General features: G+C 39.1%; 1 protein-coding gene across 3 annotated transcripts in view; it reads right to left on the reverse strand.

Annotated features, from left to right (window-relative positions):
* Window positions 1-23,717, reverse strand: part of CPED1 (cadherin like and PC-esterase domain containing 1) — a 164,447-nt gene that overhangs the window by 57,743 nt on the left and 82,987 nt on the right. For 2 of the 3 annotated variants that reach the window (XM_068402071.1, XM_068402072.1), the window contains exons 14-16: window positions 23,340-23,384; window positions 21,262-21,448; window positions 18,175-18,343 (exon numbers count right to left, since the gene is read on the reverse strand). In XM_068402071.1, coding sequence (XP_068258172.1) covers window positions 18,175-18,343; window positions 21,262-21,448; window positions 23,340-23,384 — 401 coding nt within the window. The remainder of the gene's footprint in view (window positions 1-18,174; window positions 18,344-21,261; window positions 21,449-23,339; window positions 23,385-23,717) is intronic. The other variant, XM_068402073.1, reaches the window with a different exon arrangement.

A 23,717-nucleotide genomic window follows, 5' to 3' on the forward strand; every position in this document is an offset into this window, starting at 1 on the left:
ATCACAACCTTATTCCCTCAGTCTATATACATCCTCCTCAGGAGATATGCCAGAATTCGCAAAGGAAACGAGAAAAGTGAGAAAGTTGAAAGGAAAAAGGAGGGCGAAAGAGATAAGATAATTTAAGTCCTCTAAAACTTAAGGCAGGAGAAACAAAATACCATAATCTTGTTTTGTTATTAATTTCATTTTGTTAGTTTTGCTCTGAAGATGAGCTTTAGTTTCTCCAACCCTCTGTAGCAGTCAAAATATTGCAGTGGAAGAGTGAATACACAGATGAATAGGGAGCAGCAGTGGCAGAGGTTATCACAGACAAGAAGCTTTGAATACCAGAAATAAAATACTGAAATACCAGTGTAAGTGCACCTGCCAGGGACTGAGATCTACTGCTGTAGATGTTGTTCTCGCATGGCTATTCTGTTCAATGGATTTGCTGCTTGTAGAGACAACTGTAGTACTTTCCTTTGGTCACTGTAACCCATCTAGAATATTTTGATCTCAAGGTTACTGAAACACAAATAAATTCTTCAGTCATATGTTCCTGCCATTTGTTTAGTGGTATACACTATGTATACTGCAGAGACCTATCTTGCACATTCACAGGCAGGGACTCTGCTCATGACTGGCCCTGCCTATAGCTTTTATTTACATTTCAAGTTTTCAGCCACAAGATTTGAATTTTAGCTTAAAAAAGAGCTCCTCTAAATTGTTCCACATCCTTTAAAGAATGGAAAAGTCATATCCTAACATTTTAATGTGAAAATTAAAAGACAGTCCTGCATCGTGTATCCGCACTTTTTTGATGTTTTTTCTAAGGTCAACTACAAATACAGAATTCTTGCTGCATTTCTTTTCTCAAATTCTGTTGTGGGATTTCCAGATCCTTATGAAGACCCCAGTTTAGCCTCTGTGCTCATTGTACATTCAGCTAGAAGATGCCAGGTGTTGTGTTTACTCCTAGGTTAGGCTTGTCAACTCTTGCAGTGCAAAGAATACAAAGGTTTGGCAGAGGGAAAACTTAATGTATTTAATTGCAAACAAAAAGGAACAGTAAGAGAAGTGATTGATTTGATAACAAAAATTAGTATCTTGCAGATTTCTGACAAATGAAAACTCTGTGTTGACCAGTGAACTTAGGAAAGGAAGAATATAAAATCATATTTGCCAAAATACACAATGTGCACCATGTAATCTTTTAAGGCATTTTACTATTAAAAATAAAAAATGCTTCAATTATCACTTGATCAGTTAAAGCTTTCATTGAATATACTTTTTTTTTTGTCTTGAGTAAAACAGCTACAGAATACTTGAAAGCATTTGATTTAATACTGCTGGTAAAATATTGTTAGGGAGAAATTTTAAAGGTACATGCATGGTAACTATAGCTAGTTAAGTACTTTGTTACAGTGTTCATAAATGAGTGGAAAAGATATTCACAATCTGAGGTCTGAAGAGTTACCCAGATATGAGGCTTACATGATAAAACTTAGTCACTTCAGCACAAAACATACAAATCCAATTTTCTCTCTGTCCTTTGATTACTTGTCCTACTTACCAAGACCCCCGCCCAGTGGGAATTGAGGACACACACACTGTAAATGCACTAGAGGTTCTTTCTGAAATTGCATGTCTTTCACCTGTTTTCCCCCAAAGCGTTTGCTCAAGCTTTATCACTTTACCAGCCAATGAAGACTAGAGTTTTTTTCATTTTCATTGTGAAAGGGACATCAGTGGTGGACCTAACAAATATTTTCCACAAACAGTTGCCCAAACAAAGCGACCAAATGTTACTGATGGACATATAGACAGAAAGAAAGACAGAAAGACAAAAAGAAAGAAAGAATAAGAGGATATATTCTTTCTTTGTTAGTTCTGATTATTCTAGCAGATTATTATGTTCCATCAATTTGTAAAGACTTCAGGAAATCTAGTTCAGAAGAAAGGATTCAGGCCCCATATATGTATAAGCAACTCCTTGACATTTATCAATGGCTTTGTGTAATCAATGAATCTGCTTCTCTGAATTACTAACGTAATAACTCACATAAAATTGAAATAGAGCATTTATTTGTTTCTGTCTAAAAAGCAGGGTCATTTTTCATACGTATCAAAGCATGTCATTATGAAAAAGAGCAAAAAGAATTAGAAGACACAAGTCATGAGCATTGATAGGCACTACAAATATGTTTCTGTTTTGGGAATAAGTAAGTACTGACTGTCCTGTTTTAGCACTGGACAAATGTGAACATGGATAAAATTATACACATCCCAGACTTAATAAATTCTGCTTAAGACTTTGGGCCTGCAAAGATGGAGACATATGGTATTATTCAGAACAAGTTATCCCACTGACTTCAGTGGAAATGTCCACAGTGTATGAAGTTAAGTGTGCATACCTCTTTGCAGAAAAATGCACTAAATCTTCATGTTTTCCCTCTGAAACCTCATCAAGCCATGGGGATTAGAGCTCTCCTCAAGTATTTTCTGTGTCTTTTTGCTGTCACCATATTGTTGTTCAGTTCCTGCATTCTATTAGCATTCCCTTTTGCCTAGAATTTACTTGGCAGCTAATACATAATAATTTTACTTAGCAATGTTTCTATTTTAATTAAAAGAACATAAATCCTCAAGCAATTTTTTTCCGATCCCTTTTTTTCATTTTCATCTGTAGCTTAATACCATGAAAAACACTAGACTGTTGGACCAGGAAAAGTATAGCACACTGAAGACAGATATCAGCAGGAGTATCAGTAGGGTTTTTGAGTTGTGACAACATACTTCATAGAAGAAATTCATATAGCAACAACAGGTCATGGGAATTACCTTAACCTATCAGGTGACCAGCCAAAAACATTCAGGGTTTGGTACAGGTACTGAAACACAGGTATCTAGTGCCACTTGGGTGCATTAAGGTGTAGAAATAATACAAATAATATGAAGCACTTACACATAACTGGCAAGCACGCACAGTCCCAGTCTCTCTGGGATCAGCAGCTTCGGGTGAGATGTGATACTGAGTTTCTGATGTGACAAGAAGTGCATATCGAGGCAATTGATCCCTGTTCCTTTGCTCTTTGGATCCTTTTCACATGGTTGTTCCTACTAAGATCCTTGATCTTTTTCTAAACTGATTTCATTGCTAAAGAAGCAATAGTTGGGAACTTCCTCAATGAAGCATTTCCTTTCCTTGGAAGAACTCAGGCTAAGAGGTCTGAGTGATTGGAAGCAGTCCTAAACCCCCTTCTTCCAGTAGGGCATGGTATGGCCAGGAAAGGGTTTCTGCCTTTGTATCCCATTGAGGTCAATAAACAGCTGACTAAGGAGTAGGGTGCACCTTGAGAAACCAAGATAGCCACTTCTTTAAAATTTTAACCCCTTTTGGAGTTCATCTAAATTTTGTTTTGGTTTTTTTTTTTTTTGCTCTTGTACTTGCAATCCATACTGAAAACATAGTCACATGGGAAATGTCTGAAGGAAGAAGAAAATAATGGGACAAAAAAGAATAGAAAAGAAAACCCTAAAACATAAGAGTGATGGTTCCATAGGAAAGCACAGGAACTATTTGTATTCCTTCTATCACTGGTAAGAACTGAGGGATGTTGCAGCTGTCTCCAAGTATTTTATAAGTGAAGGAATCCTACAGGGCATAGGAGGGGTAGGTATGAATAAAACAGAGAATTCTAATGAAAAATAAGCCAGTTTCTCACACCAGGAACAAGGATACACTGAAGGGTGTGATTTATTTTAAGAAACTCTCAAAGTAAAAATGCTAGCCAGAGCACTGGTCACAGGTTAAGTGAATTACACAGACTCACAGACCCTTTAAACCAAATGACCTAGGGAAGACAACATATCTTCAGTGAGCACTTCACTGTGTGTAAGTGAAAAAGGCTCTATTCTGCAATCTCTTTGAAAATAAGTTTCCCCTCTTTTCAGAGGGTTAGACAGAGGGGGAAATGCTCATTTAGAGGCAAAGGAAAAACAGAATGACAGGGTGAGACATCAGCCCACCTGTACCACATATTATTCAAATTCTTTACTGAAGCCCAGAGGACTTCTGTGTACGGTGGCTCATTGTCATGGCTGTTTCACTTTTCATGCCACGGTCAGACATTAAGCCACTCACAAATGGTCCTTCTTAAATAAGCTCCAGAAGCCTTTGATCTGTTTTCTACAAGGCTTCGCAGCAGATATTGGCATCTACTTTATTTTTCAGACAATTCCGATGGAATGAGATTTATGAATAACTTCTGTCCTCTGAAGCAGTCTGGTTGCAAGCAGCTGAGCACATGCCACTCTATGGAAGACTCAGGATCAGCAATAGAAGTTTGCTTCCTTCCCAAAACTTTTGGGAAAACATATTTTTCAAGGGGAGAACTACTGCCAGTGTGGTCAATACATGAAGGCTAACAGTTTCAGACTGAAGATCTCAACTGTGGTTGACACTAGTGTTGAATACTTTTAACCAGATTAAGGTGCAAGGCAGCTTCAGTGTGGTGCTTACAGTGCAATTTTAAAATTGATGCATCTTATTACAAAGTACAGGCAACAGCTTCAGAGCAGCAAGTATCTGAGTTTCCAGCATCAGCCACAAAAAAAATTACTAAGAACACTGAAAAAAATAAAAGTCTCAAGTTCTAAAATTAATTGTCCCAGCACTGAATACTGTTCTATTTTTTCCCCACTAGCATATTGCTGTCTCTCTCACACAGAGTTGTGCAAGTCAATGAAAGGAGTCTGAGATGTACAGAGACTCCAGCTGGAAAATATGCTTGATTCAACACAATAAAATGAGAAACAGAACTATATTTGATCATAACTATATCAACAAAAATCACATAAATAAATAAATGTACCAAAAGTATTGCAAAGTAGACCACAATAATTCTTTATAAAGAGATCTCATACTGCAAAACACAGGGATCCCGACATAGAACTGGTGATATGGTTTTGACTTCTTTGAAACACAGTGAAATATGCCCCCAACCAATGTTTTTCAGCAAGTAGGTTGGCTGTGTCTTCAGCAAAAGGGCAAGGATTCATTCCAAGGGTGGTAGTATATGCAGAAGTAGGTAAATGACCTTCAGACTTAATTTAAAGTTCAAGCTCATGTTCTTCCAGTAACTAGTCAGGACCCCGGGACACCCTTGCTGAGGTACAGACATATTCCATTCTGTTCTCTGCAATGAATCCCACCTTTTCTCTACAAATTTCATTTTAACCGGTCACCATTTTTATCGCAACATCCTGTGAGTGATTTATGCAGATCATGATAAATGTTTATATTTAGTTCAATTTGACTAACTAAAAACAAGATACACTGAGTAAGCTTTTAATTGATAATCTTCACGAGCACCTGTAATGGCTGGAGGGTCTTACCCTGAAGGGAACAAGGCTGGCCTCGATTCTGACCTGACTGTGACTACTCTGATGTGACTGATTTAAATTAAGCTCTTCCTTGTTTATATCTACACACTGTGACCCTGTGCAATATCAGAAACACTTATATATCAGTCATTCTATGCTTTTTTACAATATGTTGCATTATGTTCTGTAAACACCTAACTTGACAGCGTTTATCACACAGGTAGCGCATTTTATTTATTTCTGCAGCTAAACAAAATAGGTTGAAAGCATGCACAAAAAAGTATTAAATGGCCTGAATTCCAGATGGCTCGCTTGCTCTGTAAAGTGACACTATCTGTTGAGATGATCGTGGTACTGTAGCTCTTTCTCCTTACCAAACACATGCAGTAGGAAGTTTTCCTCTGCTTTTTTGTCATCTTCTTTGCTGCTCTCTCATTTCATGACCTCTGAGTTAATACTTCTATTCTTCCTATTAGCAAGTTTAAGCAGGCAAACTTCAAACAGAGTACTGATGGGTCACAAGGTTTAATGGGCATATAGATAATCATCTAAATTACATTTCTGGAGCTGATGGGCCAGACAGGCTTAGAGAGTAACTTTACCAGCTTTCACTGTTAATCAGCAAGGATTGTGTGTCTCAGTACGTATCTGCCTTTGCCTGCCTCCCTGAGGGGCTGGGTCATACTGACTGATTAGCAAAGGCAGCTGCATTAGGTTTCTTGTCCCACAAAGTGTGTTATGGAGGCCCAAATGACTTGAAAGGCAAATGTGACCACAGCTCAAACACCAAGCACTCTCTTCTCATCACTGTGGAATTGTTGGCCTTCCTCTTGCAGATTATGGTACTTGGCACAACAGTTGTTGCCAATTTTCATGATCTGTTAACACTTAGGAAGCCTCACACTGAAGGCTCTTCTTTCACATCTATTGTGGTATCATCAAGTGGAAAATTCAACAATCTTTTTCACATTTTCTGATGAATTTGAGAGCAGTGTATGAAGTGAACTGAAAAGCATACAGTAATTGAATTGTCAATAGTGAATGCCCTGGATTTCAGCTTTGAAACACAAACTGTAGAGGGACAGGTAAAGAGAACAACAGTTCTCTGGAGGATACAGACAATTTTACAGATACAGAAATAGCAATAGATACGTACTGTGAACCCGATTGTCTCAGTGAATATACTTACAAAGTGAAGTGTATCAAATATGAATTTCCTTTTTTCTTACATTGGTGGTTGTGTTTTATATCTACCTTGATTTTGAAAGGAACAAGAGCAGTGGAGGACTGGCTTCCTGACTTTGGCAGGACCTTATCCTTCTGGTGTAAGGCTCATCTTGCATAGTAAATACTTCTCAATGATTCATTTTACTGCTCTTTATCAAGTTGTTAAATAAACACAAAACCAGATCAAATAAACTATGAATATCCACAAAATAATCTTTCACTGTCTTACTTAGATGCAACATAGGCCAATACCAGCACTCTTTAAAAGAGTAAAAATGTTTCATATATTTATAACTCTATACAGAAACTAATCTGACTAACTAGGTAAGAAGTTAAATAACTTTCTATTTTGGATCTCAATTAAGAATATTCTACAAGAACAAACTACTGAGGAACAAAGCAAAATAACAAAGAACACTGATTTCTTTATTTACCTCTTGAACTTTGAGAAAGGAAGTTGGATTCTGACTTTCCACAAGTTTTCATAGATGAAACTAGAAAACATCTATGGCTCTGTGACCTAGGTACAACTACTTCTGACTGATGAATTAGAGACACATGAATTAGGCTGAATACTTCTATAATTTTTCAGTCCACGAAGCACGCCATTTCTCAAGCTTCTAAACAAGGGTGACCAAATTTTCCACTTTATCTGTAACAGGCCCAGAGTGCAAGGACTGCCTCATATTGTGATAAAACCTTCAGGTCTCCGTTCTGTTTCAAGTATTCACTGGGACATGGGATTATCTCTTTTCTCAGCTTTCCTGTGGGAGCCTAAGTTACCCACTATTGGTGCCACAGCAACCTTGGCTCTTTTAATGAGAACAAAAATGGTCAAACCTCTATGCCAGATCATGAAACCCACAGCAGGATTTCAGTCATGTCACATCCTCTTTACCAACATAACGCAGAGGGAAAACAATCTGAATTTCAAATATGCATTGTGAGCATATAGCTGGAAGAGGTGATAGCCTTTATGCAGTGCAGCAATAAATCACTTCAATCTCCATTGTTCTATTGTACCATATGGCTGACTTGCAGAACTACCCTTTTTGCTTTTATTTTACCAAATCAGAATTATACGATTATCATTAAAAGACTGGACAAATTACTATGAAGAGTTATGGAGTCATTACTATGACTCATCCGTCTTCCCCTTATACCATCTTTGTAACAACCTATACCCTCTACTTCACATTACAGCTTTCTAATGGCAAAATGTCACCAATAATTTCCCCTAGCATCAAAAGCTGAGATGATCAAAGCACAGCTATTATTTCTGGAGATGTGATAGTAGGCACACTTTCTTTTCTGCAGACTCATTTTTTGACCCCATATGCTAACAAAATAAGTCTAATTAGGTCAGAGCCAAACAATGTTGAAGTCAACGGGAGTCTTTTCCTTGTTCAAAGGTCTTGGATTAAAGATATTTTTCTCTTCTTTTACTATTATACACATCACAAAAATGGGTACAAAAGCTGTTACTGAATCCAAATGGCAGTCTGCTTGGAGAGTCTCAGAACTGGAAGAGCTGAGGTGTGGTTGCACAACTGTACACTAAGCAACATGCAACTTTTGCGTGCCCTGAACTTGTCTCTAGACAGTTTTACCACGCACACCTCATGATATGTCTATGAGTATGACAGAAAGTCTTGCAGTCAGAATAAGTTCTGGTACCACAAACCATGACACCACATTAACATGGAGCTGGACTGGCCTGGGTACCATGCACCAGTGGCACCCTGTTTGTTCCCTGTACTTGCACCAGCTTGCTCACAGCCAGCACAAGTAGCTCCACAGCACTCTACTGTCACGTCAGCAATTTAACGAATGCCACCATTCACAAAAAAATGTAACTGAGGCACCACAGAACCTTGGTGTGTCACACAAAGCTACTGAATTTTAACCTTATAACATTAACTTTTGCTCCAGTACAAACTGCAATGACCATTTATAAAAAAAAAAAAGCCACAGATGTGTGTGCAAAGTGTATTTTGCAAATATTTTGCCCATATGCATGTACTGATTTGTCTGTGACTTATAAACTGGCAGTCTGACCATGGCTGTAACACTTTGTGTGCTGTCATACAGTGCAAGTTATTTCTAATTAATGAACTTTCTCTCCATGAATCAGGTACATTGACAGAATGCAAACACCGACACAGCTGTTTACCAAAAACATAAGTTAAATATTTCAATGAGGCTTCAGAAACTTTGGATGACCTTTTCTTCCTCCCCACCTTCTATTACTGTACTTTTAAATGTATCATTGCACTTCATGGAGCTCGTAAAGGAGAACTGCTGAACTCATACTTTGCAGTTCTCATACTTATGTGGCTCATTCAAAGACTTGTAAGGCTTTACATTTTACTGGGGAGTTAATTCTTATATCCTGATATTGCACAATTAGAAATGGAAGCATGGAAAATTATGGGCTACACTCTGACTCCCTAATTTAGAGGTTAATGTAGGCAACGCAAAGCCTGAAAGCAAGAGCTTGGCCCACCATGGTGATTGAGATGGCTAAGCTAAGTTCCCTGTGGAATCAAGGAAAAACAACAGCTGTTAGAGGGTGAGAGAGAGTCCCCAAGTACATCATCTGTTCCTCTCCAGAAATCTCAGGTGCCTTCACGAGATGATATCATTAGTACAACACACAGGGTATGTCTCAGGGGCACCTGGCTCAGGGCTGCATGCCAGGAGCTGCCTCTGCCTGCCCGGGGTCTGGCTCCAGCGGTGCCCTCCTGTAGGCAGGGGCAGCCAGAAGGAAGCAACCTTTCTGTGGTTAGTCAGGCTGGGTCAGGGTCCCCCCAAGCACTCAGCCTCTAGACTGCCCTCAGGCTGAGGCGATTCGAGTGCGTGGCTCCCTTATTTCCCTAAAGGGCTCTAACCATCAGTCCATCAAGCTGTACCTCTCCTGCCCAAGCTGTGCCACAATGCAGAAATATATGGAGGAATTACTGTGGAGGGCAGGGAGAGGAAACAAGAATAAGCACAAAAAAGTCTGTGCTACGTGGAGTCTTCTGCAGAAGTTACTGCTACAAGTTCTCCAGCAAAATGTAATTGATTCCAGTGGTGTTACTGGGCCTGTATCATATTGAAATCATCCAAAATAAGAGAAAAAAAGGAGCGTAAGTGAAAAATCTATTCTAAATATGTGGGATGATTGCCTGATAACTTAGTGTAAACAAAACCCCCATAGCTAACAAGAATTATATAAAAAGAGCATTTCTGGTAATCTTTTCCAGAGAACAGTGTTCTTCCAGGAGCTGAATTGCCTACCCAGTGTTTACTGTTGCCTGTCTCCTTTCATGCAACCCACAATGGTTCACTGCTATTATTTAAAAAGACATTTAAATCCTGTGGTTAAAGGCAAGGAACTGGAAAAACCTGGGTCTAGTCCAGTCTGTACTAGCCGTCCTTGATGGGCTCAGAGATACGGACCGAGCACTGGAACAGGCTGCCCAGAGACGTTGTGGAGTCTGCTTCTCTGGAGACATTCAAAACCCGCCTGGACGCGTTCCTGTGTGATATGGTCTAGGCAATCCTGCTCCGGCAGGGGGATTGGACTAGATGATCTTTCGAGGTCCCTTCCAATCCCTAACATTCTGTGATTCTGTGATTCTGTGATATCACTGTATATACAGAATCTGCATCCACAGCACTGTATCTGCCTCAGCATCTCCCCATCCTGTAGCACCCTAGGAACCAGGTATTGCAAGGCATCTCTCAGGCTGAAATGTCCAAACATACACCTCACCAGCACCAGTGGGATCTTGTTCACCAGTTACAATCATACAGGTCATAATCCAACTCCCTAACATTTCTAGTTATGCAATTATGAGTTTCTGCTTGGCTAGTTCCTGGGCAGATCTTCATCTTCTGTATCTTTAATGTATCATGCATGCCCATGGGATGACATCAGTAATTGTATGAAGGGGGAGAACAGCCTGAACACATAAAAGAATGGAATTGCTCTGTCAGGTCGTTGAGGTTTATCTTTTATGGGTTTGTCCCTCACATATACTAATGACATTTTTCTACGGCAGCATAAGAACAAAATAACCATTCAAGTCAGTAGTCACCTAACTGAATGTCTAGGATGGTGGGATGTTCCTAGTAAGACTGTGCTAAACTGCAAGCACGCAGAAGAGGGAAAGGAAGGGGAGGAGATACTAAATTTTCCTTTGCTGAGGTAGGAGGTGCTACAAACAACACTAGCTGGCATCAATAAATTCAGCAGTGATGAAAAGTGATATCATTCCTTATTTAAGAAGTTCTTAACTACAAGAGTGCTGTGCAAGGAAAGGGAGCATAGGAAAAATGAAGGCTGAACGCTGCCTAAAAAATTCTGTCTCTTCAGGGGCTAATTATTATAGCAACCTAATACTTCCTCTGGTTAATGGTCATAAACAAAATTAGTTTGTTGGTGTCATCTCAGACATTATTGGCTTAAAACTGTTGAATCACTGAATCAGCATTCACATAGGTTGTCTCAAAGCACTGGTGGCAAGATATCTGTCAGTGATCTGTGTAACACACTATTTCCTGTGTACAATATGTCATAATAATGACAAATGTAGCTGCTGCATGGAAACATCCGCTCTTTTCAGTCTCTGCCTGATACTTCTGGAGACATTTACTGGAGGGTATCTGGTATTAATGTTGCATCACATGTTAAACAGGAAACTCAGCTATATAGAGAAGACTAAGCACAACTAATATAAAATCAGGAGTATAAGCAAAATGCAGTAAACTGGAAGACTATATGATTTTCTCCAGGCAGCTGGACCCAACATGGACTTGAGCCTCAAAGTTTGGGCTCTATAATGTGGCATCCCCAAAATGCTGGAGAGTATGATGATGGCCCTATCAGGCACAGCCTGCTGGAGATACAGGATGAAACCGTAAAGCAAATTTTCATTCCGTGCTTAGAGAAAGTGATGTCTGAGTAGAAGCAGAGCCAAACTCATTCTTTTGCTGGTTCTTCCCACCTTACACCCTAGTTGTGCCCATTTTCTCTCTATGTCCTGTTCAGAGTCTGGCAGATGTCTGACAGTGAACAGTGATTATGGGAACCTGTGATTACCAGATGATAGTGTAGGCTATGTATGAAGTCAGCTGTGTAGGTGAAAGAAGTGAGTGTTTGATTTCTAGAGAAAACCCAAGGCATTACATTAATTCCCCCGAAGGGCAGATCTATGCTCTGTTGAGCTTTTGAGTTCTTTCCTTAAAGCAGCAGATACTGGCCGCTGATCAAGATACCAGCCTAACAAACAGCCACATCTCTGATGCTGAGATCCAACAGGAGTTCAGCACAGAACAGCATAAATGTAAAGGAAGACCCATCACAATGGCTGATTGTTCCTCTGACCCATCTACACAGCAATGCTTTAAATCATCATGTAAGTCTTTGTTATAATTAAGAAAACGTGGCAAGGCTTCTCTCCCCAATGGTATAGATGCTGACAAAACCAGAATTTGCTGACTCTACAAAACATTTTGTGCTGAGATACACACAGAAATTAACCCTGTATTTGCAAATTACCTTAGTGTATTTATTATTTACACCTCTACCTTCTATATCTTCATAAATACACTTTTTAGAAGCACGAAGTTGTGTTATTAGATTTAGGTGCTTGTTCACTTCATACTTACAGTGAATGGTGATTATATGTCCCTTGATCTTTAAATACTTTAAAACCCCTTCAAATAGTTTTTAGGTTTTCCTGAGCTGTTGTTTGACCACATATATTTAGGAAAATTACTAACAATTTCAGCAGTTTTACACAAGTGAACTCACTCACTAACATTGCCTGGCCTATATAATGGAAGAGAATTTAGCCATATGCTACTGTCAGGACAGGGACTCCATCAGAGTAGTTTGGAATCACTCCCCTGAAATTAATTGAACCATGTTGACATACAGCAGTCTCTCTGTACTAGCTCTCAATCATTCGGTGGCTTTCATCTGAAATGCCTCCAATTTAACAATGTATTCAGTTTGCTACATATTTGCATCTCAAGGTTATGTGAACACTCTTTTTGTCTTTCCTGGTGAGTGGGTTGCAGACACTCAAAGCCCAAAATAATTTATGCTTTATTTAATAGATTGATAGCAATGCAAATGCACTTCTAGTGTTTTTTGTGTTTTCACCCATAAGTCACTCCTACAATTTCTGAACATGAAGCTCCTGCTCATTTAAAACCAGGTCTCTGTTTTTTTTCTGCAAGCTATAACTGTCACTTGCAAGAGGTTTAAACTCATTCTCGATGTGAATTTCTTTCACGAAGAAAGCAAAATCTGCCTTAAGCAGCACTCACTACCACTCTTCTGTGCCCAGCTGCTCATTCCTGCCCCTGCACCTACCCCTTCCCTTGTGTTCACATAGAGAGATTGGGAACCTTATCCTAGAAACTAGTCCTTTTAAAAAAAAAAAAGGTCTCCCATCTGCCTCACGAGTAGCTGTGGGCAGGGAAAGGGATGCTTAAGTTGGCATTGCTCCTGGAAAAAATGACCGTCATACTATGCTCTCACCAGTGTTTCTGAATAAAATTTAGAGTATAGGCTAGAGTATTTCAGATCTAATAATGAGGAGGCTTTTTGCTTGTCCCAGCCACTCCCTCCCTGAAAATAGAGTTAGCATTCTGGACTGCACAATAGCTAAAATCTCTAACTTAACATTTATGCCAATATAAATTTCAAATCTTAATCTCTTTTAATCAAATTACCCTCTTTGAATCAAAACATCTTCTTTAGAAGAAAGCATAGGCCTTTATATTTTTTTTTGCATTATCAGAAAGCTTTGAAAAAACAGAAAAGGAAAAAAAATCTAATCAAACTAGTTTTTTTTAAGTTTGCAGCATTTGTTGTTGTTTTCTGAAAAATTCAAAACCATTGAAAAATATCCTCACCAGCTCTAGATCTGAGAAGACTAAAGAATGCAATGCATGATTGCTCCTAAAATGAATATTCTTTTATTCTCCGAAAGGGAAGTAAGCTAACTTTGCAAATAAGATACAGTCTCATTGCTGATATAATTAGGCTGTATATTCAGTCCCAGAGATGCACTTTCTGTGTGTTTTCAAGCAAGACACTCAAACCCAGAACTACCAAGAAGGTTAGATGCTGGTACAACAAGCACTGCAAAACCTAAGAGTCTGCACGTGGCATCCGCAATGTCCTAAGGACAGAAGAGACGGGTGGTTTGCAAAGGGGGTCACACTGAATCTAGTGCAGCTAATGGGAAATACAGAACAGACTAATGTGCTTCAAGCCTGTTCTACTACAGGACAAGTTCTTTGTTTCTCTCCTAAGCTTTTTTTTAACTATTCTTATTTTATGGACATAATTTAATATTTGCAAAGTTTTTTGAAATCTTAGCATGAAAGCACTAGGCAAAGAGTTAATTTATGTTTCTATAATTGACAGTTTTACTTGTACTATCTATCTGGTACGAAATGCATTGTAACTGTAATACCACACAGTTTAAAATGAAATAAAAACATTTTATTTTCCTTGAGAAATTTATAACTTACGCTGAAAAAAATATAATTATTCTCATATCTTACATTACAAAAAAAGAAAATACTTTTTTTTAAAGCTCCTTCTTTCTAAAGGGTTTTCTCATCTCTACCCCTCAAAGACTACAGTAAAGTTAAATATAGTTATTGTATTAGGCCTAGGTCTTAATTGCTTTTTCATCAATGGAAGTTCAGTAGACAGAAAGAGAAATCAACGTCTTGTTGTTGGCATCTTGTTGCCAGCTGCGTTGCAGCCATTTGGTGTTACAGAGTGAGCAATGCTATACCTATATTTCATTATCAGCTCTGTTGGACTTCTTATGCTATCTGGACTCTAGGAAATGAATATGATAAAAGGGTTTATAAAAAATATAAGAGATAATAGTACTTAAGAATAAGATGTTCTATAAAAATCAGGAAAGTTTTAAGAGCTGTTCTGTAAGTCCATTCTCTCAGAACTGAGAAAGCTGTAGGGAAGGCAGAGCGTCAGCCCACTGCACCGTGCTGATTCTGGAAAGTACTTTTTCACGTTTTGTGCAAATGCACAGACAAAGAGAATGATGCACCCTATGGCTATAAAATATAATATTAGCTATCCATTACTCACAATGCAAATGCAAAAACAAATAAATAAGTGTACTACTAAAATACAAAAAAACCCCACACCACAAAAAAAAACAAACCATGTGGCAGCAGGACACTGTAGGTACAAAAGTTCACAGTGTCAAACAAGCTTTGCTAAGCACATCACCAGTTACTTTCCATGATGGCAACTAGGCAAAGATTAACAATCAAGGAGGCAGCATCCAGACATTTCAAGTGAGGCACAGATAAATCTGTTTGCGTTTGAAAGATAACGGACAGTGCAAGAATGAGTGAAATATTTTGTCCTTTATGACAGTGTGTACGTAGTCTGGTATCTTTCACTTGGGGGTCATGCTGATACCCCCGTCTTAAGAGCTCACCGTATTTTGCTGCGTGCTTTGTATTCTGCCCATCTTGGTATCACAGCTTCACAGGTGATAACAAAATGGAACCACTTCTCTCAAGGACACTTCATGTGAATATTGTCAACAATTGCACAAAATTAAGTTAAAGCACAAACCAATAACCACAAACCATTTGCAGTCCAAACAATACTGTCAGAATACAGAACACACAATGAAAGACAATCAAAGTTGCTGAAGGTGCTATGGTGATGCCACAGTTTATTCCCTACTAATTTGGTTTTAATGAGGATATTATAGCTGCTATCAAAAAGTAGAGAGGACAATGTTTTTTCCCCTTTTATCACACACTTCTTAACTCAATAGCCTTGAAATTAATCCAGGATTATTCAACTGCATGAGAATTGTTAGAAGACTGGAAACAACATCTCGCACTCTGTCTTTTTATTTTAACCTTTCTTATAGTATCATCTTGCAGTGAAACCTGAATATCCTAATGGGATTAAACATAAAAGAAAGTCAGGAAAAAAAGTCGCTGGATTAGAATTTTAACTGAAGCCTTCTGTGAGAAAGACCACACCACTGTCAGTGACCTTTCTCTCCACATGTGTGATCCCAGTTGTGCCTAGTCAAGTGTCCAAAGGAGACTCCATCAGTTCATGCTGTATTTATCTTTTTGCTCCTAAAACAGGTGTCTTATTACTAAGAGAACAAGTATTCATGCCATTGATCAGGGGGTATTAACCCGCCCTGCAAGAGCACGTAACGTTCTCTGGTATGAAAAGCAGAATGTAATGATGCTATTTAAGACCTGAGTCTTGTATTGATAAAAACATCACTCTACGTAAAAGACCATAAATTCTGTTCTAGCAAATAGGGAAAAACAGAAAAAAATGCAGGCTTTTGAGTGTTTTAGAATGCCATTTCTATCTCCAGCTCCAGCTTTCATTTGTTTTTTAAGTGTACTCTCTGATAAGTTTGCCCTTAACATATCCAAAAAAAAAATGTTGTTTTAGAATCTCGTACTGTGTCTTCACAGCCCTTGTTAGATACCATAAGAATGCTTTTCATCTCATTTTTACTCTAAACTCCTGAAGTCCTCCCTAGCTCTGAATAATTATATTAATTAGAGTAGTTATTCACAGATGAGCAGAAAACCTAGCTCAGTGAAAAGAAGCTTCTAAAACTCTTTTCAGTTTTATCATTCTAGATCTCTTTGCCTTTACAGTCCTTAAAAGATTCATACTCAGTCTCATAAATGCTATCACAAAACATTAACAACAGTGTAAACTCTAGTGTGGGTGGATGTGTATGAGGTTGAATTCCTGTTCCTACACTCAGATACATGCCCCAAATTGAGCAACAAGAGGAGCTTTCCTTACATCTTTCCAGCCAGTGTGTTCTCCTAGTAATATAACTGCAGTTCAACCTATTGATGCTCTCCTTTTCATACTAATTCACGTCTAAGGTGTCAGGCAAATTGCCGTACACCTGAACTGAAATCTTGGGTATTATATGGTTTTATTCTTATTTGTTTTACTGTAGTAACTACTAGATTTAGTGTTAACCCAGTACAAAGAGCAAGAAGATGGTCCTTGACCTTTTGATCTTGTAAGATAAGTGCAACAGAAGAGACAAAAAACAGGTAGAGGGCCAGACGCACCATAATCAGGTATTCAGATCAGCATCAGGCTATGACTACTACCTACATTTCTCTGACAGTTCTGATTTGTAGATTGAGATAATTATTGTCAACATACAATTTGCTATCAACATTTATAATCTCTTTGGCTCCTGTTTTAAGCCCCAGTGCTCATTTATCCACAAGAAAAAAAAAGTCCCTCTTGATCTGTCCCATCACATAAAATGCTCTGCCTTCTCCCACCCTGGTCTCCCAACCTCTTCTGCAGTATGTAGAAAGAAACTGGAGAAGGGAAGTAAGTTTTACAAAAAGGGTATATTGATATATAAAGATCTTCATAAATAAAATAAATAAAGTTAAGATTAGATATTTGACACGAACATGGATGACAGTTTCAACACCATGGTTTTGAAAAACTTGTTTCCTTGTTGCAGTTACTTGTGATGAAACATATTCCTTCTGGATGCTCTACTATTTAGAATGAACCCACCAAACCTTTTAATCTGCCTAAAATCCCACAGACAAAAGTACTGCCCTTAATTATGATCTACCACACCACTTCCCTCTTTGAATCGACTGGCTTATCTTTGCCCTCCATATCAAATAGCAATGTTTAGTCCTCAAACTTTGGAATCCGAACAGTTCTGCTCCAGCCTGTGTCCCAGGTTTTCTGTCTTACGAAGAATATCTTTACCACCATAGTGTCACTAACTGAAAGCTTCACTGTTGCTTTCTTTCATTATCTTTCTTCCAACTTCGTGTCTAATTCAGCCTGAGCTCCCCTTCCCCAGCCCCATTTTATGCCTATTGGACAGACTCTCACCCTTTTTTTCATTCAAGAGTTCCACTGCTTCCTAAGGATTATTATTTGTTAGGAGTAATTTATTTGCATTCCCAAACTTATATTCAGATAAATGTAATGTAAGTGACAATCATCCCTTCCTTCGGAATCATCAGTGGGTTTTTTCCATTGTGTTTGTTGGTATTCTAGAATAAACACTTTTCATTCATAAATCATCTAGCAGAATTTGTCTTGTACACTGATAAACACACTGTCATCATAAATGTCTTTCCTGGTAAAAGGATTTCCATGTCTCCAATGTCATAGATAGTTGTGAAAACGGCGGTCTGCCCACGGCGTGGTACAGAGGGAATGTTTTCTCACGGGTAAACAACAGCTTTCTGATGGGTAAGGTTTTGGCTGACCAAAGTAAGGATTAATCAACCTGGAGCTCTCAAATACATGGTAACTCTAACAGGTACTTATGCTGGGCTTGGTTTTTATATCCAAAATGTCATATAATACTGTATTTCATACAATTATAGCATTTAGAACTCAGATTCTAATCTCAACAAAACTAACTCTGCATAAGTATTGGTCCATGTACCCTAATTTATACCACTGGATGAAGAGAAACCAGTTAAAGTCACTATCAATTTGCATAGCAAAGAATATAGAGACAATACCTGCACAAACCCACACATCATATACTCATCAAACAAAGGCAGACTAGGGCGGTCTTCTCGATAAATTGTGATTTTGTAGCTGCTCACAACCTGAGGGCTGGGCTGAGAATCATCTGTTATGAGAATGATGACTTTGTTCAATCCAAGGCCAAGGGGGTAGTTAGCAATGCTGCAAGGCAAAACAGGAAAGAAGTGGAATAAACAGTAGAGAGACAAAGATTTACACTGCTTTATCTATGGCAGCTAAACTTTACTTGCTTCTTGAGGCTTCTATTTCTAACATTTTCTTTCTCTTATGAAATACATATGATTTTAAATACAACACAGTGTAAAATAAGATTTGCAACAATTTACAGTTCTTTCAGGAAGACAAAACACTGACAGTGAAACTTAGTGAAAATAACTTCATTGGCAGTGGCAACAACTCTGACATGAAATCTCTGAGTGAAGCCACTAGGGACAATAATTCCTGGCAAGTCCAAGTTCATGGTGAAGTCAGCAGGGAGACAAACAAGATCAGAGGTGTCAGCTAGCCGTCGAAGTTGTCCGCTAGCCAAATGTGATGGATTCCCAGACAAACCGCTCAGAGTGACAGACAAGAGCAAAGCTGGACTGTGCTCTTCTTCCCTTGGCAGGGAAATGAGAAATGCTGAAAGACAGAGAACCTGCACACCCAGGGCTTTTACCTTATAGTGTAAAGGACATGTTACTATTCTGTTTTCCTTTTACAAGGAAGATATCTCTCAAGTTTTTTGCAGGTATCTGTGTTAACTGACAAGATGGTTACATTAAAACACTAAAAAGTTGGGTGGAAGAATTTTATGAGAACTTCTTTTGAAATGATAAATCAAGACAAACTTCTTATTGACAATACAGGAAGCATATGAGGCATTAGATCAGTAACAACTGTACAGACTGCCTGGTTATTAGCAGACATTCTAGGTCAAAGCATCTGCTTCATACTCAGTCAAAAGATGGTGTGTTGCATAGGCGCTTCATGCCATGAAGCGAAGCTAGCTCTGTAATGGTTAAGGATTCTTCCTCCCAAGGGAATCATTGTCCCTTCTCTCCATAACAGCCTAAGGGCTGTTATGTAAATAGGACAGTTCTCTGGTTCTGAGGTACCTGACCCAGATAAACAAACACTTTTTGTCCCTCCCAACATCCAAAAAGAGGTCATGCCCAAAATGGCTATTGGGATTGTCCCTGGTACATGCTGCTGTCTGTGAGAGAGGTGGTTGGGAAAGCCATAACTGTGCCAGGGATCATAGTAGCAATTAAACAACATGGATAACTGTGGGTCAGTGCTCAAACCTGATGTTTAATGATGACTTTGTTCTCTCCTCTATCCTCCAGCTTTATACTTCTCTAAAGATCAGATAAGATGGGACTCTTGCTGATGACAAGATGACCCACTTAGTGGATGGGGGAAAGGTTGTGGATATTATTTACCCAGACTTTAGTAAACCTTTGACACCATTTCCCACAGTATTCTCCTGGAGAAACTGGCTGCTCATGGCTTTGACAGGCATAATCTTTGCTGGGTAAAGAACTGGTTGGATGGCTGGACCCAAAGAGTTGTCGTGAATGGAGTTAAATCCAGTTGGCAGCCAGTCACAAGTGGTGTTCCCCAGGGCTCAGTATTGGGACCGGTTTTCTTTAATATCTTTATCAATGCACTGGATGAGGGGATCAAGTGCACCCTCAGTAGAGTTCGCAGATGACACCAAGTTGGGCGGGAGTGTTGATCTGCTTGAGGGTAGGAAGAGTCTGCAGAGAGATGTGGACAGGCTGGATCGATGGGCCGAGGCCAACTGTATGAGGTTCAACAAGGCCAAGTGGTGGGTCCTGCACTTGGGGCACACAACCCCATGCAACGCTACAGCTTGGGGAAGAATGGCTAGAAAGCTGCCCAGTAGAAGAGGACCTGGGTGTGTTGGTTGATAGCCAACTGAATATGAGCCAGCAGTGGCCAAGAAGGCCAACAACATCCTGGCTTGTGTCAGAAATAGTGCAGCCAGAGGACTAGGGAAGTGATTGTCCCCCTGTACTCAGCAATGGTGAGGCTGCACCTCAAATATTGTGTTTGGTTTTGGGCTCCTCACTACAAGAAACACATTGAGGTGCTGGAGTAGGTCCAAAGGGCAATGAAGCTGGTGAAGGGTCTAGAGCACAAGTCTGATGAGGAGCAGCTGAGGGAACTGGGGTTGTTTAGTCTGGAGAAAAGGAGGCTTAGGGGAGACCTTATCACTCTCTACAACTACTTGAAAGGAGATTGTAGCAAGGTGGGTGTTGGTGTCTTCTCCCAAGTAACAAGTGATAGGATGAGAGGAAATAGCCTCAAGTTGTGCCAGGGGAGGTATAGATTGGATATTAGGAAAAATTTCTTCACCAAAAGGGTTGTCAAACATTGGAACAGGCTGCCCAGGGAAGTGGTTGAGTCACCATCCCTGGAAGCATTTAGAAGACATGGTGCTTAGGGGCATGGTTTAGTGGTGGACTTGGTAGTTCTAGGTTAACAGTTGGACTTGATTATCTTAAAGGTTTTTTCCAATCTAAATGATTCTATGATTCCATGATAATCCCTTATAATATAATTCTGACAAAAATGGATGATTCTGAATTAGTAAACTTGAACTTATTTCTTCTTTTGATCCCAGCTGCCCTACTCTGACCCACGTAAGCAGACTGCTGGCTGAGGTACCAAGCCCAGCGGGGCAGTAGCTTAGACCACAGTGCAAAATCAAGGCTTGGATACGAAAGCTCAAATTCTTTGCTGTCTACTGTGTGCAATGTAATGGTGGTCTGTTGCCACCCAGCTTTGATGCTGTTAGTGACTGGAGAAGCTGGGGGATATGCTAGCAACTGTGCACTCAGTAAAGCCAGGGTTAGTCATGGCTTGTGAACATATTACCGTTGCCTTCAGGGCACTGACAAATAAATACAAATTTCTGAGTTTTGAACTCCCTCTGACTTTCCTGTAACTAATCTATTGGCATTCTCTGCTTTTGGAAATATAAACCAATTCTGTAATTTCAAAAGTTAAGGACACTTTTAGTTTTTACACTCCTATTTTGTTGCTCATACCTTGGCCCTTTCTTCTCATCAAGGTGTACTTGGCATTGGCAGTTAGAGGGTTCTGCTCCTATCTTCACTGTCACCATGTCGAATGGGACTTCTGCGTAGTATTCTCTGATTTTTGGGTTAAACTGAGGATTCAAGTCCAGCTGTGGACTGGTGAAGATCTGCCTGATATGAGATAGGGTATCTTTATCTGTTCCAAGAAGGCATCAAAGAAAAAACTGTGAAATGTATGAACATTTTTAAGTAACATGCAACTTCTGGCAGATTGATAACATGTACAGTGGCAAGATTTTTAATGCTTGGTCACTCTGAGACCGATAATCCTGCTGCAAGGTCTGAATGGAGTTTGTTGGCATTTGAGAGAAATTTTTAGACCCTGTGGGGATTTTAACTGTTCAGTGCCCAATGACTCTAGTCAGAGTCACAAAACTCAAAGTCTGAGTAAGCCTTTGAAAATGCAAGGATTAGGTCTGGGAGATCCTGTCTCCAGTTGGTTAACTGAAACTTAAAAAAGAGTTAGGCCAAAATTCATAACCTACTTAGGTACCAGCCTGTGTACAGGGTTTATGTACATGTGTAATTGCCAATAAATATCAAAATAAGTTAGACATACTCTTACTGTTCATAAGAACAAGTCACATGGATATATCTAGACCCATGGGGTCATTTGTAGTACAGCTGGAAGAATGTTTTATTAAAATTCCTAAATCAACAAATTCCAGCTCCTTCCCTGTGTATGAAACCTCCACAATCAAATCCTATTTGCTCAAGTGTATCCTTTATTTTGTAGTGTTTGCCAAATGACTCATGAGAATAATTATTTGCTGGCAACCCACTTAAGACAATTATTTTAATCTAACCTATTGGATTCAGATTTACAGCATAAGCAGACATTCAAAACTTGCTTTCCACATATATTCTCTAGTATGTGTTTAAAACTGGGTACTTCAGAAAATAATCCAGCCAGGAAACTCTTCTAATATAATAGCTGAAAAATTTTGTGGCTTAAAACATGGCTTAAAAGGGTCATAAAGGATGCAAGCTGTTCTATGTGGGCCTTTTCTACCTCGAAATATCTGCCTTGAGAAAATAACAAGGCAATTTCAGCACTCTCTTGCATGGATTAAAATGTAAAGGAAGTTATTCCAGTGGAAGAGCAGAATTTGGGCTAGATTTGTAGGGGAATAGAGGCTTATAAATTGGCACACAGAAGGTATTTCTAAAAAATCCTACACATGAGTATAAACAGTTCTCCAGATCCTGTATGCCTTACCTAGAAAGGTTATCTCACTAGTAGCCTAAAAATGAGGAGGAATTTTCAAAATAAAATGAATTGGGGTATTTTCAAAATAAAATATCATGCAGTCGGAATGGTGCTGTCAGTCAGCCAGCCCAGGAGCATTTCTGGCCTCCAACTGACACAGAGGAGTTCCTGGAGGCACCATGAGATCAGTAACAGAGGGGAAATGAGGCTCAATGGGTAGAAAAGCCTTTCTGCCACAGAGCAATTGTTTCACATTTGTAAAGTGACCCCTCAGGTAGTGGGTCGATGACGAAGGCAGCAGAAAGCATTGCTCCCACTAAAGACAAATACACTTTAAATCTTTACATATCTTTAAATATACTTGAAATATTCCTACAAGCAGATATTTTAGAAAAACTCTTCATCTCTTAAGCAGCTCTTTAGAACTCCACCATTGAGCTGAAGACTGGCCTTATACAAGGCTGATTAAACTCCATACAAGCTTAAAGTTTATTCCATGAGAACAAATGCATGCTAAAGTTCTTGAAAATAAGGGGCAAAAGTCTACTGAAGTGCAGCAAGGGATCGATGAGTGCTGGAATACCCACATTAGTATGCACACACAGCAATGTTTAACTTTGTGCTTGAGGCTTATTTAACATAATAGCCCAATTATTGAGTGATTCATAAACATTCTTGCTACTTAAAAATCCTTTTTTTTTTACATAACAGCTCACAGGCACTCCATTCACTGAAAGGTTATGCAGAAAAATTCAAGAAATTTATTCAAGTAATCTCTCTTCTTCCCCCTTAGTGGTCTAGAAAGACCCTGACTTACCGTAACTGCATTGTCTGTCTTTAGCCTTACTGGAATAATGCAGCACTGAAAGACAAACAGAAACAATTAATAATTTTCTACTCTAAGTCTGATTCACAATCCTATAGGAGGAGGAACTCTTACTGTGTTAATCATAAAAAATACAGTGTACTTGTTTTCTTTTCAGTGTGAGATCTTTGCTTTAGGCTCATGAACACTGCTTGTGGGCTCAGCAGAACAACTTACACAGGTAAGGAAAAAATTGGTCTTTTATGTGTAGTAAGCCAAGACTTTCCAGCTGGAATGCAAAACAATGTCATCTAAATCATAGATGTTATCAGAACCAGTACAAATAGGAAAATCATACTGTATATAAAAGACCTTGCTCTGATCCTTTAC

The sequence above is a fragment of the Nyctibius grandis genome, chromosome 5, assembly GCF_013368605.1.
Source record: "Nyctibius grandis isolate bNycGra1 chromosome 5, bNycGra1.pri, whole genome shotgun sequence".
Lineage (NCBI taxonomy): Eukaryota > Metazoa > Chordata > Aves > Nyctibiiformes > Nyctibiidae > Nyctibius > Nyctibius grandis.